The 13,838-nt window shown below is 38.6% G+C and overlaps 1 protein-coding gene across 1 annotated transcript; it reads right to left on the minus strand.

Moving 5' to 3' along the window:
- Positions 1 to 388: 388 nt before the first annotated feature.
- Positions 389 to 2,463, minus strand: LOC122009661 (lipid phosphate phosphatase gamma-like). The gene is made up of 3 exons (XM_042565917.1): positions 1,820 to 2,463; positions 1,528 to 1,746; positions 389 to 667 (listed from the first exon to the last, which is right to left on the minus strand). The coding sequence occupies exons 1-2, from the start codon at positions 2,291 to 2,293 to the stop codon at positions 1,540 to 1,542; spliced, it is 681 nt and encodes a 226-aa protein (XP_042421851.1). The 5' UTR covers positions 2,294 to 2,463; the 3' UTR covers positions 389 to 667; positions 1,528 to 1,539.
- Between the last annotated feature and the right edge of the window lie 11,375 nt (positions 2,464 to 13,838).

Raw genomic sequence — 13,838 nt, forward strand, 5'->3', positions numbered from 1 at the left:
CAAGTAGCATCTGGACTAAGTAAGAGGAATGGATAGACAAGGATTCTCAAGGAACAATTCTCACTTTTTCTCTAATAGCTAAATAATCATATGTTCGAAATACGAAGTGCAGGCTTCACGGTGAGTTCTGCAAACATAAAAAAAAACACCTTGAAAGATTAGTGTTCAATTGAAAATTAAAGAACAAGCGAGCAAAAGGAGGTTGAATGAAGAGGCAAATGGTCTAGCCATTCAATTAAGCAGATCTTCCATGGTGTCGAGTGAATTTGGCCATCCAAAATTAGTCCCGAAGAAAATACCTATCCAACTTATGCTGGACATGGCTGTTATGTGATTTTCTAATTTTCACAATGAGAATTATTTGCTAACTTATGTAGTCAAGGATATCTAAGAGAAATATCAATGCCATATTTCAAATACCAATTATCCCTTGTCAAATTTCAAATGCAGACGCCATTAAGTGGAAGACAATATCATAATAAATATAGGAAAACCCGATTCACTTGTCTTAAAGCCATCATCAGGTCACACAATACAATTAGCAGAAGCAAGAAGAGCAGGAACAAGATAATCTTTTAAGATCCCAATGTGCCTTTGGACATTCCGTTTCTTGTGTGCTTCTGCTTGTTGAGTTTAAGTCAACCTATATATTGCACAAACAATAAACCTGCAGCAAAGAGGTAAAAGAGAATTATTAATTACCAATCATCGTCAAACAGAGAACTATCACAGATATCTGAGGCACAATCTTTCACAAGTTTAGACAATCCAGACCAGCATGGATTGGTAAAATGAGAATAAATGATCTCAAATTAGTTAATTGATCAATTCAGAAGCAAACCACACTGGAATTTGTGATCATTGAAAGGGGAATTTGAACTAATATACAACACTAGAAAGTGATTGTTCTTGCTTCAAATTTTTTTTGGCTCCCAGCCTCCAAAAAAACAAAATATTTAATTAGAATATCAATATACTTTCTGATATATATAAGTTACTTGAGAGAATGATGAACCTCACCACGAAGGAAAAAAAAGGGACCAAATCCTAGTCAGGCATATAACGAATCATAAACTATCATCTAATAGTAGCCAATTAACCCAAAAACTCTAAGCACCGGTCAATCTTGTATCATAAAGTGTTATGATCACAGCTGAGAGTTGTCAATCATAGCCAATAAACATATGCTAGCAATGTTCGTATAGAAGTATGATCCAACTGTGAAAAATATGCACGCCTTCCATTTGAATTCCTCGGTTCCACGTGAACCACAAGGAAAATGGTTTCTCTCTTAAAAGTTTAAAGTTTGGGGATCAATAGTTGCCCTAGAAAATATCTGTTCAAAGATAACTATTCAACATGACTTGGAATTGTTCAAAATGTTGGAATTTTCATCACAAAGAGGGCAACAATTATAATCACTCAAGAAAAGGGTTTGGTCAACATGATAAAATATGTCCTAGAAAAGTCTACAAAATGGTTGTTAAAGGAAAAAATAAAGAAGAAAATAATGTCCCAATAACTTACAGAGATCCAATTTCAATCTATGGCCAATTTCTTCCTAGCAGCCCTTGCATTGTCATACTCGAATTTGAGCACGTCGGGGATGTGTGAGGAATCCTTGATGTAGAGGAACCTCCCAATCGCGCTCTCTTCAATTGCCGGAAAGTAATACACGAGCATCGTGTTTACTATCCAGAACCACGCAGCTCCGAGTACCATTCCAAGCGTCGCTCCAGCGATTACCTAACCCAGATCACAACGAAGATTAGATCTTGAATGGATCTGTGAGATATGGCGGCGGCGGAGGGAGTCCTACCTGGGCAACGGTGTGGTACCCTAGGTACACGCGGGAGTAAAGGGTGAGGAAGGCCGCAGGCCAGGGAAGAAGAGCGAGGAGATGCCTCGAGCGGGGAGAGGAGACGCCGGCCCCGTTGAGGAGGCAGAGGAGCGTGAAGTAGGAGGCGAAGAAAAACATGTACTGGGAGTGACTAGAGGGCCATCCGTGGGAGTCGCATACCTCGAGAACAGCGCACATCGCGGAGGGGCGCGACTGCTGGATAGAGGACTTGGTGAGTTCGTTGAGTACCTGGGAGAGAAGGAGGCCGAAGGCGAAGAAGACGCCCTGAAGCTCCCGTCGGAAGATGAAGTTGGAGACGAATCCGCCGAGGCTGATGAAGACCGGGATGAGAGAGACCCACGCCAGGAAGTGACCTAAGGAATCACCCCGACGGTAACGGACGTGGGTCAGAGTCACCGCCTTCAGCGCCGCCGCGGCCGGTACGCCGTCCATCAATTCTATTCGAAAAGGTGAGATCGGTGGTCGCCGGCAACGGGGCAGGCGGAGGAAGGAAGGTGCACGATGATGTGATCCGGCTGATGGTCGGCGAAGGTCAATAGATGTTGGTTGGGGAGTTGAATTGAATTGGGCCGTCCATGCTCCACGTCTTCACTTTTCTCGACAATTATTTTTTAAAAAAAAATCATCAGCCATTTATTATTTCAAGTTTAGTAAGATGAATCGGAATTAAACCGATTGGATGGGTTAATAGGTAGGGTGGTAAACGGGCAGGGATCATCTTCTCCAGAATTTATGGATCAATTTTGATCCTTTATCTATTTATTAGTTGGATGAGTTAGGCAGGTCCAACTCATCCAACTAATGAGTGAACAAGATTTCTTCTGGTCCAAAATTTTTTGTACCAGAAGATTTGGTCTCGTGGTAAACACACATTTATCGTTGGTTATGGTTAGGGGTGTAAATGAGTCAAGTCGTTCGTGAGCTATTCGAAGCTCGATTCGATAAAAACTCGTTTGAGCTCGTTTAATTAGGCTCGTTAAGATAAACAAACCAAGCTCAAGCTTCATAATATTCGGCTCGTTAGCTCATGAACATGTTCGTTAAGTTCATGAATCAATTTTTAAATAAAAAAATAATAGTTTTGATATTAAATTTATAGATTTTACACTTTACTTATGAAAAACATAGACAAATATATTAAATTTATTTATTAGAATAAAATTATAAATTTAAACCCGAATATTATAATTTTTTAAAAATATATAATTTAGTTTTTAATGAATATTTAAATTTATAATTTATATTTATTAACCTCGTTTAGGCTCGATAAAAGCTCGAATAAGCTCGTGAGTCATGAATATATTCGTTAAATAAAACTCGAGCTCGACTCGATTATAAACGAGTCAAACTCAAACATCCAAGAGTTCGGCTCAGCTTGGCTCAATTACACCCCTAGTTATGATGAGGTTATAAGAGATATGACATTTCTTACCAGCAGTGATTAGAATTTACTTAGTTAGATCAATCTATCTACTCTAAATTAGTGATGTCCAACGGGATGTCGATTATCTCGTGAGCACGGACACTGGAAACAATATTTTAAAGCCTATTGATTCGGAAAAATATTAGAAAAATAGAAAAAAGAAAATAAATGGCACAGTTGAAAATATTATTCATCTAAAAAAATTCGTCTAACATCAACTAAACAATTGTTTAAATAGATTAAAAAGCCTAAGGATACAGAGAAAATGAAACTAACCATAAAATAATAAAAAATAGGTTATTTGGTTACTTGGTCCGTCGAACCCGTAGCGCTGTTACACTGTTATGTCAGCTGAGACGACCATGCCAAGGAACACAGTTAAATTGTGTTTCCCACTGGAACAACTTGTTTTGGTTTGTCGAGGAGCAGAATGCAACATGAGTGTGTCAGGAAGCACAACTTGACCTATTGGCTGTTGGAAAGCTCGATTTTATCCCACCAGGAGTCAGAATGAAGCACTTCCATGTTAGGAGACACAGACTAGCCGTGTTTGCTATTGGAAACCTTGATCTCCCTTCATCAGTCATCCCGAGTTGAAAAAAACTTATCTTCAAGTTTAGATTAATATCAAGTGATAGCTTAAAAGGAAGATCATCTGGTTTCAACTTGGCAATTGTTTGTTGTAGACATATACTTTTTAGATATAATCTAACACATTTGACTATTGAAAACTAAGTAGCAATTGCTCCTGTTATCTCTGTTCACATATTAGAATCACAATCTTCAATATCTTTAGCGATAAAAAAAAATCAAGGACTGTAACAATATTACTGTTATTATAAGCGATTGTATTCCATAGCATCTCTATCTCATTAGGAAATTGATTTGTAGAATGATGGTCTATTAATTCAAGAGTCTTGTTCACTTCTGAATCCCTTGCATGCTATTTCAGATAATGTTAGTCTTTTTTGAATCAATAGTGAGAGTAAATTCAAGACATGTCAAGAATTCTGTTACTTGTGGGTTCACAATATAAACATAGAGCATATGATCATTATAAGTTGAAGTGCACGTATGGTTAGAGGAGACCCATAAAAACTTATTTTATGTCATTCCGAGCTCTTTAAGATCATCTTTCATTTTTTTTAAATATAACTTAAAAAAAAATTGGGGACGAATTTAGAATTTCATCCCAAATTTGTGATGAACTTATGAGTTCGTCACATATTTGAGACGAATTTTCAAATTTGTAGCAAAATTTAAATTTTTTTAAAAATCAAAATAAATACGTTTAAAATATGGAAGATAAACCTAGAGAGCTTCGAATCATATGAAGTAAGTTCCTATGAGTTCATATCGATCTCCCGATTACAATGATAACCTCAAATATTTTTTTACACAATATATTTAAATGAGTGATTTTTGGATATCAAAATACTTTACCATTTTCAAACTCTAACTCTTTTTCACTATAAGTCATACAATTTATAAAATTCATCTAATTATTATTATGATTAAAAAATTTTATTAGATATTTGTGGCTATCATTGTGATCAGGAGATCGATACGAACTTATAGACATTTGTTTCATGTGATTCGGAGCTCTCTAGGTCCATATTCCTCATTTTAGACGCATTTATTTTGATTTTTAAAAAATTTAAATTTTGCGACGCATTTGGAAATTCATCCCCGGGACGAACTCAGAAGTTTGTCGCAAATTTGGGACGAAATTCCGAATTCATCCCCAATTTTTTTTTAAGTTATACTTTTAAAAAATGGAAGATAACCTTAGAGAACTCAGAATGACACGAAATAAATTTTTATGGGTTTATATCATTCTCTTGATCTTATTAATGAGTTCAAACATAATTTTTAACCAATATACTGACATTTATAAATTTTTTACCTTGAACTAGTAATAAATACTAAATTTTTGTTCCAAAAATTTATTAATGTCGATGCATTGCTTAAAAATTATGTTTGAACCCATTAGTAAGATCAGGAGAACAATATGAACATATAAAACTTATTTCATATCATTCTGAGCTCTCTAGGATTATCTTCCATGTTTTAAAAGTATAACTTAAAAAAAATTTGGGACGAATTTGGAATTTCGTCCCAAATTTGCGACGAACTTCTGAGTGCATCTCAGATTTGGGATGAATTTCCAAATTTGTCGCAAAATTTAAAATTTTTAAAAATCAAAATAAATACGTCTAAAATGTGGAAGACGGACTTAGAGAACTCTGAATCACATGAAACAAGTTCCTATGAGTTTGTATCGATCTCCCGATCATAATAATAACCTCAAACATTTTTTTACATAATATATTTAGGTGAGTGACTTTTGGATATCAAAATCACTTTATCATTTTCAAACTTTAACTCTTTTTCACTATAAATCATACGATTTATAAACTCCATATAATTATTATTATGATTAAAAAAAATTATTAGATATTTGAGGCTATCATTGTGATCAGGAGATCGATATGAACTCATAGGAAATTGTTTCATATGATTCAGAGCTCTCTAGGTTTATCTTCCATATTTTATATGGATTTATTTTGATTTTTGAAAAATTTAAATTTTGCGATGAATTTGAAAATTCGTTCCAAATCTGGAACGAACTCAGAAGTTCGTTGTAAATTTGGGACGAAATTTCAAATTCATCCCCAATTTTTTTTTAAGTTATACTTCTAAAAAATGGAAGATGACCCTAAAGAGCTCGGAATAACATAAACAAGTTTTTATGAGTTCGTATCATTCTCCTGATCTTGCTAATAGATTCAAACATAATTTTTAATCAATATACTGACATTCATAAATTTTTGGAACAAGAAATTAATATTTATTACTGGTTCAGGGTAAAAATTTTATAAACATTAGTATATTGGTTAAAAATTATGTTTGAGTCCATTAGTAAGATCAGGAGAATGATACGAACCCATAGAAACTTGTTTTGTGTCATTCCGAGCTTTCTAAGGTCATCTTCAATTTTTTTAAAGTATAACTTAAAAAACAATTGGGACAAATTTGAAATTTCGTCCCAAATTTGTGACGAAATTGACCACGAATTTATATTTGTTGCATGAATCCAGAGATTTATAAACATCAGTATATTAGTTAAAAATTATATTTGAGCCCATTAGTAAAATCAGGAAAATGATACGAACGCATAAAAATTTATTTCGTGTCATTTCGAGCTTTCTAAGATCATCTTCAATTTTTTAAAAGTATAACTTAAAAAAAAAATTTGGGACGAATTTGAAATTTTGTCCCAAGTTTACGACGAATTTATATTTGTTGCCAATTAGCGATGAATCCAGAGATTTGTTGAAAAAATTACTGTGTTTATGTTAGCTTTTGCGATGAACAAATTTTTCGGTCATAGATTTTATAAATTTTCCAACGAAATTTATATTTAGATGCTGATTGATAACGAATTCTGCGACGAAAATATATTTGTTGCCAATTTACGGTGAATTTATTTCGTTGCCATTTTCATTGCTAATTTGCGACGAATTAAGATTTCTTTGCAAAAGCCATTGTAAATTTACAACAAATAATATTCGTCCCAAATTTTCGTTCCTAAATTATAATTTTTTTTTAGTGTCAATAAAATCACAAAGATTCTGCTAGTATTTTTTGAATTTGTAGATAAAATAATTTTATGGAACCCAGCTATGAGCATTATAAAGGGTTGTTTATTCTCCCGGATACCAAACAAGAAATCTATAGTGCATTCTTACCCATAGTGCACGACCTGAGTTGGCCGCAGCACTGAAATGTTTATAGCCACAGCAAGTTTTCCATTGGGCACGAACAGAATTGTCACAGTATTGCAATGCACAACCCCGTTCATACCGTTCTTCAAGATCTTCATTCATTATAATATGTACATTGCTAATATCAATATTCTACATAAAAAAATCAACAATGAGCTCAATATACTCACCACTTTAAATTTGGATTCTTCATTTTCATCATCCTCTTCCATAACATCTTCAACAAATTCATTATCATCCATCTCATGATGACAAAAGACGAATACGTTCACCTCCAACGCCCCTGCCATTTACCATCCATCTCATGTGGCAAAAGGCGATTCGCTCGCCCCCAGCGCCCCTGCCAACCCGTCCCTAGGCCAACACGGAGGAGGTAAATCATGGATGACTACTAGCCATTAGTACAAATGGTCAAGACATGGGGGAGGTTATGCTCGGTCACGCCGAATTTCGACCCCAAGACCTCATGTGACAACATCCCATGTCTTAACCATCGCACCGCCCCGAGGGGACATTTACCATCCTGATATGTGTCAGGATAAAAGGTTGATGAACTTCGTTCTCCTCTAAGTTATTATTGTCTTCATCATCCTTATCAATTTCTTCTTCTCATCTCTCGACATATTTTTTCATCAATAAATTCATTATCTTCCATTCCTACCTTTGGTGTCCTCCTCCGTATAATCATTGATTGATCTCACACCCCGTCTCAACACCTGACGTTGTTGAAATAAAGTCTGAGTGTAGCTGAAAAAAAGAAAGTGACTCTCTATCTTCTCCTAGTCAATGATCTTGTCTTTGCCTTATTTGTCTTGTCAGTGTCACAATTGCTCCCACCATATGGATGCTCAACCTTTAAGCTTGATGGCAACCATCTTTACTTTCACACGATCGAGTACTTCCTTATAATAAAAATTCTCTCTATTTTATTAAGTTAATCAATGAATTCCTCGGTCTATAGTGTATAAGAAAACTCGAGAAGATCAACTGAAAATATGATATCTCCATACCGCTCCTTTGACCATGGCTTTTGCAATTATGATAGGAGTTATCAAAAATGAAAAAAAAAATTAAGATAAGGAAATTTACAACCTTTTTAATATCTCACGTTGTTAGATGTTGAGTTAATTATGTGACTTGTCTATGTAGATCTTCAAGTATCTCGTCTTGGTATGAGGCTTCCTTAGTCAGAAATCTATTTGTCATGACCACAATTATGATCATGATGATCATCCATGAATCTAAAGGTTCTAATACAAAATGACGCCGGACGAGATAGCGATTATCCTGCGGATGATATTGATTCTGTTGGTTCGAACATGAACGCTGGAAACAATCTTATAAAACTTGTTGATTTGGAAGAATATCAGGAAATAGGAAAAGAGAAATAAACGGTACGACCAAAAATATTATTTATAAAAAAACTCATCTAACATCAACTAAACAATTGTTTAAATAGACTAAAAACCCTAAGGATGCAAAGAAAATGAAACTAACAATAAAATAACAAAAATAGGTTGTTTGATGACTTAGTTAGTTAGGCCCTTTATGGTGTCACATGGCTCTCGTGCCTTAACGACCTCTAGGTCAAAGTTCCAGACTCTCGCCCCAGAGCGAGTTATAAGTGAGCATGCTCTCATGACTAACGACCTCTCGGTCGGCACTCCAGACTCTCACCCCAACGCAAGTTATAAGTGAACATGATCTCACGCCCAATAACCTCTTGGTTGGTGTCCCAAACTCTCGCCCAAGCGCGAGTTATAACCGAGCATGCTCTCGCGCCCCAACGACCTCTCGGTTAGTATTCTAGACTTTTTCCCCAGCGCGAGTTATAAGTGAGCATGCTCTCACGACCAACGACCTCTCGGTCAACATTCTAGACTCTTGCCCCAGCACGAGTTATAAGTGAGCATGCTCTCACGCTCAACGACCTCTCGGTCGATGTCTTAGACTCTCGCTCTAGTACGAGTTATAAGCGAGCATGCTCTCGCGCCCCAATGACCTCTCGGTCGGCATTCCAGACTCTCGCCCCAGCGTGAGTTATAAGTGAGCATGCTCTCACTACCAACGACAACTCGGTCTACACTCCAAGCTCTCGCGCGCCCCAGCATGATTTATAAGTGAGCATGCTCTCATGCCCAATGACCTCTCGATCGGTGTCCCAAACTCTCGCCCAACGTGAGTTATAAGCGAGCATGCTCTCGCGCCCCAACGACCTCTTGATCGGCGTTCCAGACTCTCGCCCCAACGAGAGTTATAAGTGAGCATGCTCTCACAATCAATGACCTCTCGGTCGACGTTCCAGACTCTCGACTCAGTGAGAGTTATAAGTGAGCATGCTCTCATACCCAACGACCTCTTGGTTGGTACTCCAGGTTCTCATCCCAACGTGAGTTATAAGTGAACATGCTCTCACGCTCAACGACCTCTCGATCGATGTCCCAGACTCTAGTCCCAGCGTGAGTTATAAGCGAGCATGCTCTCGCGCCCGAACGACCTCTCGGTCAGTGTTCCAGACTGTCGCCTCAGTGCGAGTTATAAGTGAGCACACTTTCATACCCAACAACCTCTCAGTCGGTGTCCTAGACTCTCACCCCAGGACGAGTTATAAGCGAGCATACTCTCGCGCTCCAACGACCTCTCGGTCGGCATTCCTGACTCTCGTCCCAGCGCGAGCTATAAGTGAGCATGCTCTCATGACCAAACAACTTCTCGATCAGCACTCTAGGCTCTTGCCCCAGCACGAGTTATAAGTGAGCATGCTCTCATGCTCAATGGCCTCTCGATTGGTATCCCAGACTCTCGCCCCAACGCAAGTTATAAGTGAGAATGCTCTCGCGCCCCAACTGTAGAATACCGAAAATAGGCGAATATTAATAAGAGAATTTTTTTGGAAATTTTGGAAATTTTTTAGAAATTTTTCGGAGCTCGTATGGACGAGTTAACTGGGACAAAATGGGGCCCGAAAAAGCCTGTTTTGGCTACCCTATTTAAAAGAGGAAAAGTTGAATTTCTTAATTCCTTTTTCTTTATTTATTTTCTTTTTTCTTTGTTTTTAGTTGTCGCCGTTCACTCCTTCTCCCTGCCGAACTCGCGCCGACGCCAAGCCCTCTCCCCTTGCCCTAACCGACGCCGAGCGGTTTTCTCCCTCTCCCACGCGACAAAAACCCCTCGACAAGGATTCTTCTTTTTCCCTCTGCCCCTTTCCAGCACCGCCGACCTGTGCCCTAGCCGCCGGTGAAGTACGGAGCAGCGCCGATAGCCGGTGCCCTAACCTCAGCCGCGACACCCGACTCCAGCGACGCCACTTCTTACCTCTGCCCGTCGTCCTTCGCCCTTACCGTGGAGATCTCAGTCGCCTCTTTGTTGGAGCAGATCAAAGGGTGGTGCCGCATCAGTCGGCTGCCTCCCGTGCCTGGCATAGTCTGTGGATTCTTCCTGTTGTCGATCATTGAAGAAGGATGCACTGTTTTATTCTTTCTTGAAGCTGTGGGGGTCTCGGAGTAAGGTAGGATCGAGGTATATTCTTTGATTTGTAATCGTCACTGTTTGATCTCTTCTTTTGATCCTAACCAGTGAGGATTTGTTGGAAGTGATCTTGGTTCTAGTGGTGTTTATTGCCGGCAGCACTCAAACAAACATTGCCAGGGGTTTTAGATCAAGAGCAAAGGTAAGAATGTGTACTGTGAAGAAAAGAAAGAATTTGTTACTATAATTAGTTTTAGGTTTAACTTTGAATCTATTTGTGTAGTGGATTTAAGTTTGGATTTCTAATCTAAAGAGTTGATTGGGGGTTAAGTTACTAACCCTAGTTAACTATTAGATTTAAATAGGTAATTGAGGTTGTGTGATTAGGGTTTTTCCCTAAATTAGTTTTGGGGATTTTATTTAGTTATTTTTATGAGTGTAGCTAAATAAAATATATGTGTATTGGTGATACAGGATCTTGACGCGAGACGAGTATCTCGATATCGGACTGGACCATTTCGATTGAAGGCGGGTACTTTTGACTTTTTGTCTTTGATATGCTTAGTAATGAAATTAACATGTTGCATTAATTGTGTTTCTTATCTGTTTCGGTTAATCACTACCCAAATCTTGGTACATGCTTGATTTATTGATTGGTTTGCATCTCATGTATATTTTACCTGTTTATACATGCTTATAGGGGTAGTGATATACCATGCTTTACCATGTTCAGGACCTAGGTTTTATACCTTGTGTACCTTTGATTTGATTTGATTCGTTGACCTATGATGCACTTATATATATATATATATATATATATATATATATATATATATATATATATATATATATATATATATGGATTAGGTCAGGATATCTTGTGGTTAGTGACATGCACCATTTGCAAGATTGCATGCTGTGCGATAGTTCGCTCCATTATTGTTGAGCACATCGCCAGTTACATGGATATGCACACACCACCACTCATGGGTTAGTGGTCGATTCAGGCAGAGTGTGTTGCAGCAGGGACTCTGTTAGGCACCGTTGGTCCGCTCATGGGAACGTGTTATCACGTCGAGATTCCTCCCCGTTATCGTGTACCGGGAGATGATTGCGCTCCCCCATTTATGATTTGGGGTAGGAGGATAGGTGTACTCCGACAGCATCCCGTCCACTCGGTCACTCATCAGGAGTAGTGACGACAGAGTGCACGATTGTCACAGCCCTACCCACTCGGCCTCACTATTATGTGTGAGATGATCGACTGGCGTCAGGGGTGACCAGGACGCATCATTGGCATCATATGCATGATGCATTTATTGCTTGTGTTTGTGCTTGCTGCATTTATATGCTGCATATTGTTTGGATACCTATGTTTGACATGCATACAGGATTCCTATACCACTCGGACTGTTTGTCCTTATACTCAGGTCCTGGTTAGTACAGTTCCTCTCCTGTTTACTTCAGATGCATATTTTTATCTTTCTTATATCAGGAGACTGTACGCATGATTAGTGTTAGGTGTTATTTCTTTACTTTGCATATCAATTGTACCTGCTGAGTGTTGGACTCACCCCGCCTCCATTGTTGTTATCTTTCAGGTTGATGCTGTCAGGAAGAGAGAGTTCCAGTTGCTAGTCCCCTGTAGACCATCAGCTATAGTTATCTTTGGTTTTGTTTATGCTTCTCATTTGACTATGTTTTAGACTTGGTTGATTTGGTACTTGGATATTTTATTTTAGCTTTGCTCTATCAGACTTTGTTTTAGTCTTATTTTGGAATTTTACATATGGATATTGTATGGAATCCTTCCGTTTTGATGGACTTTTGGTATGATTTAGATTTTATTCTACTACATGCTTGCCTGGATGGCAGAAGAGGTGAGTTCGCCGGATTTGAGCTTTACGAGTGTAGTTGAGTAGGGTGGATTTTGAGTCAGAGTACTATTGTTTGTGATTACTATTATTAACTGCGTGATTGTGACAGCTAGAGGCTGAATATCTATGTAAACTGCGTGGTGAATGTTTTTATTTATTGTTATTATTCCAGCCGCCTGTGGATGAGGTATATGAGGATGTAGAAAAGTTTCAGATTGTCCACCGTATAGGGGAGATGCTGCCGAAATTTTCTCGGTCAGGGACTCCTCTGGGGCGTGACACCAACAACTTCTCGGTCGGCGTTCCAGACTCTTGCCCCAGCATGAGTTATAAGTGAGCATGCTCTCACGACCAACGACCTCTCGATTGACGTTCTATACTTTCGCCCTGGCGCAGGTTATAAGCAAGCAAGACCTTCACCAACTACCTCTTGGTCAGTATTTTAAACTCACCACATCAGGGGTGATAGACGAGCAGGGCCCTTGCCATGACTCAAAGAAGTAGTTTTTCTGGAGGCAATTAACATCGCTATCGTCACGTAATTCATGGATATTCAAAAACGCCCTTTTTGTTAAAGATGTCTGCATGAAGCAAGGGAGTTCCAGTGGGAAAGGAGTAAAGAGATAGGAATAAAGATTGAAACCCGATCGGATCTACATTTAATTGATTACAGGGGAGCGCCCCTTAAAATCTCATTCTTAAATCAGTAAGAACATAGTGGTCATCTAAGTGCTTAGAATTCTCTTCCAGTGCCAGCCGTGAGTCAGCACCTCGGGCAAAAGCGTTATGCTTGACCTGCTTTCTCAAGATGGATTCGAGCCTGTTCTAGCTCAGCTTGAGTCAACTGAAGAATGCGGCGTTGTTGAGCAATTGCTTCATCTTTAATCTTTGTTTCTTCCTGCAAAAGGGATATGGAAGAGGCATGTTTCTCTCTCAAATAGATCATGAATTGAGCTTGGCTCTCCAGGTCTAAATAAACTTTTTGTTTCAACGCTACCTCAGCACAGGTCCACGATTTAGCAACTAGACAAAGTTCTTCAATTTTCCTACGAAGAGAAGACTGAAGATCCCTCTCCTGCATCATCTCGGCTAAGGTTGTATCCTTCTGGGCAAGCAGTTAGGTCACATGAGCCAGTTGCTGGCAAAGGTGTTGCAGTTCATCAAACTCGGAGTTCAACTCCATGATTAGGGGACGTCAGTTAAAGGAAAGTATGTATCTGTGGATAGAGGTCAACCCCTTTTAAAGAGAAAGAGGGGAGAAGTAAACTTCTGTAGAGATTAAAGTGGCCCTTCTTCTGAGGTTGATTGAGCAATTAAATAGGTTACAATACCGATGGTCTGGGAAATGTTGGGAAAAGAAGCAGCATTTATAGTCATAATGGCAAAGTAAATGAAACTCGAGTTTGAGTCTAGTTAGTCAG

Source organism: Zingiber officinale, chromosome 8A, assembly GCF_018446385.1.
Source record: "Zingiber officinale cultivar Zhangliang chromosome 8A, Zo_v1.1, whole genome shotgun sequence".
In the NCBI taxonomy this organism is placed as follows: Eukaryota; Viridiplantae; Streptophyta; class Magnoliopsida; order Zingiberales; family Zingiberaceae; genus Zingiber; species Zingiber officinale.

Excerpts from the sequence above, each read along its gene's own strand:
- LOC122009661 (XM_042565917.1), bottom strand. The coding sequence starts at position 2,293 with ATGGACGGCGTACCGGCCGCGGCGGCGCTGAAGGCGGTGACTCTGACC. Across the intron at positions 1,747-1,819 it reads GGTACCACACCGTTGCCCAG|GTAATCGCTGGAGCGACGCT; the intron begins GTAGGACTCCCT and ends GATCTGGGTTAG.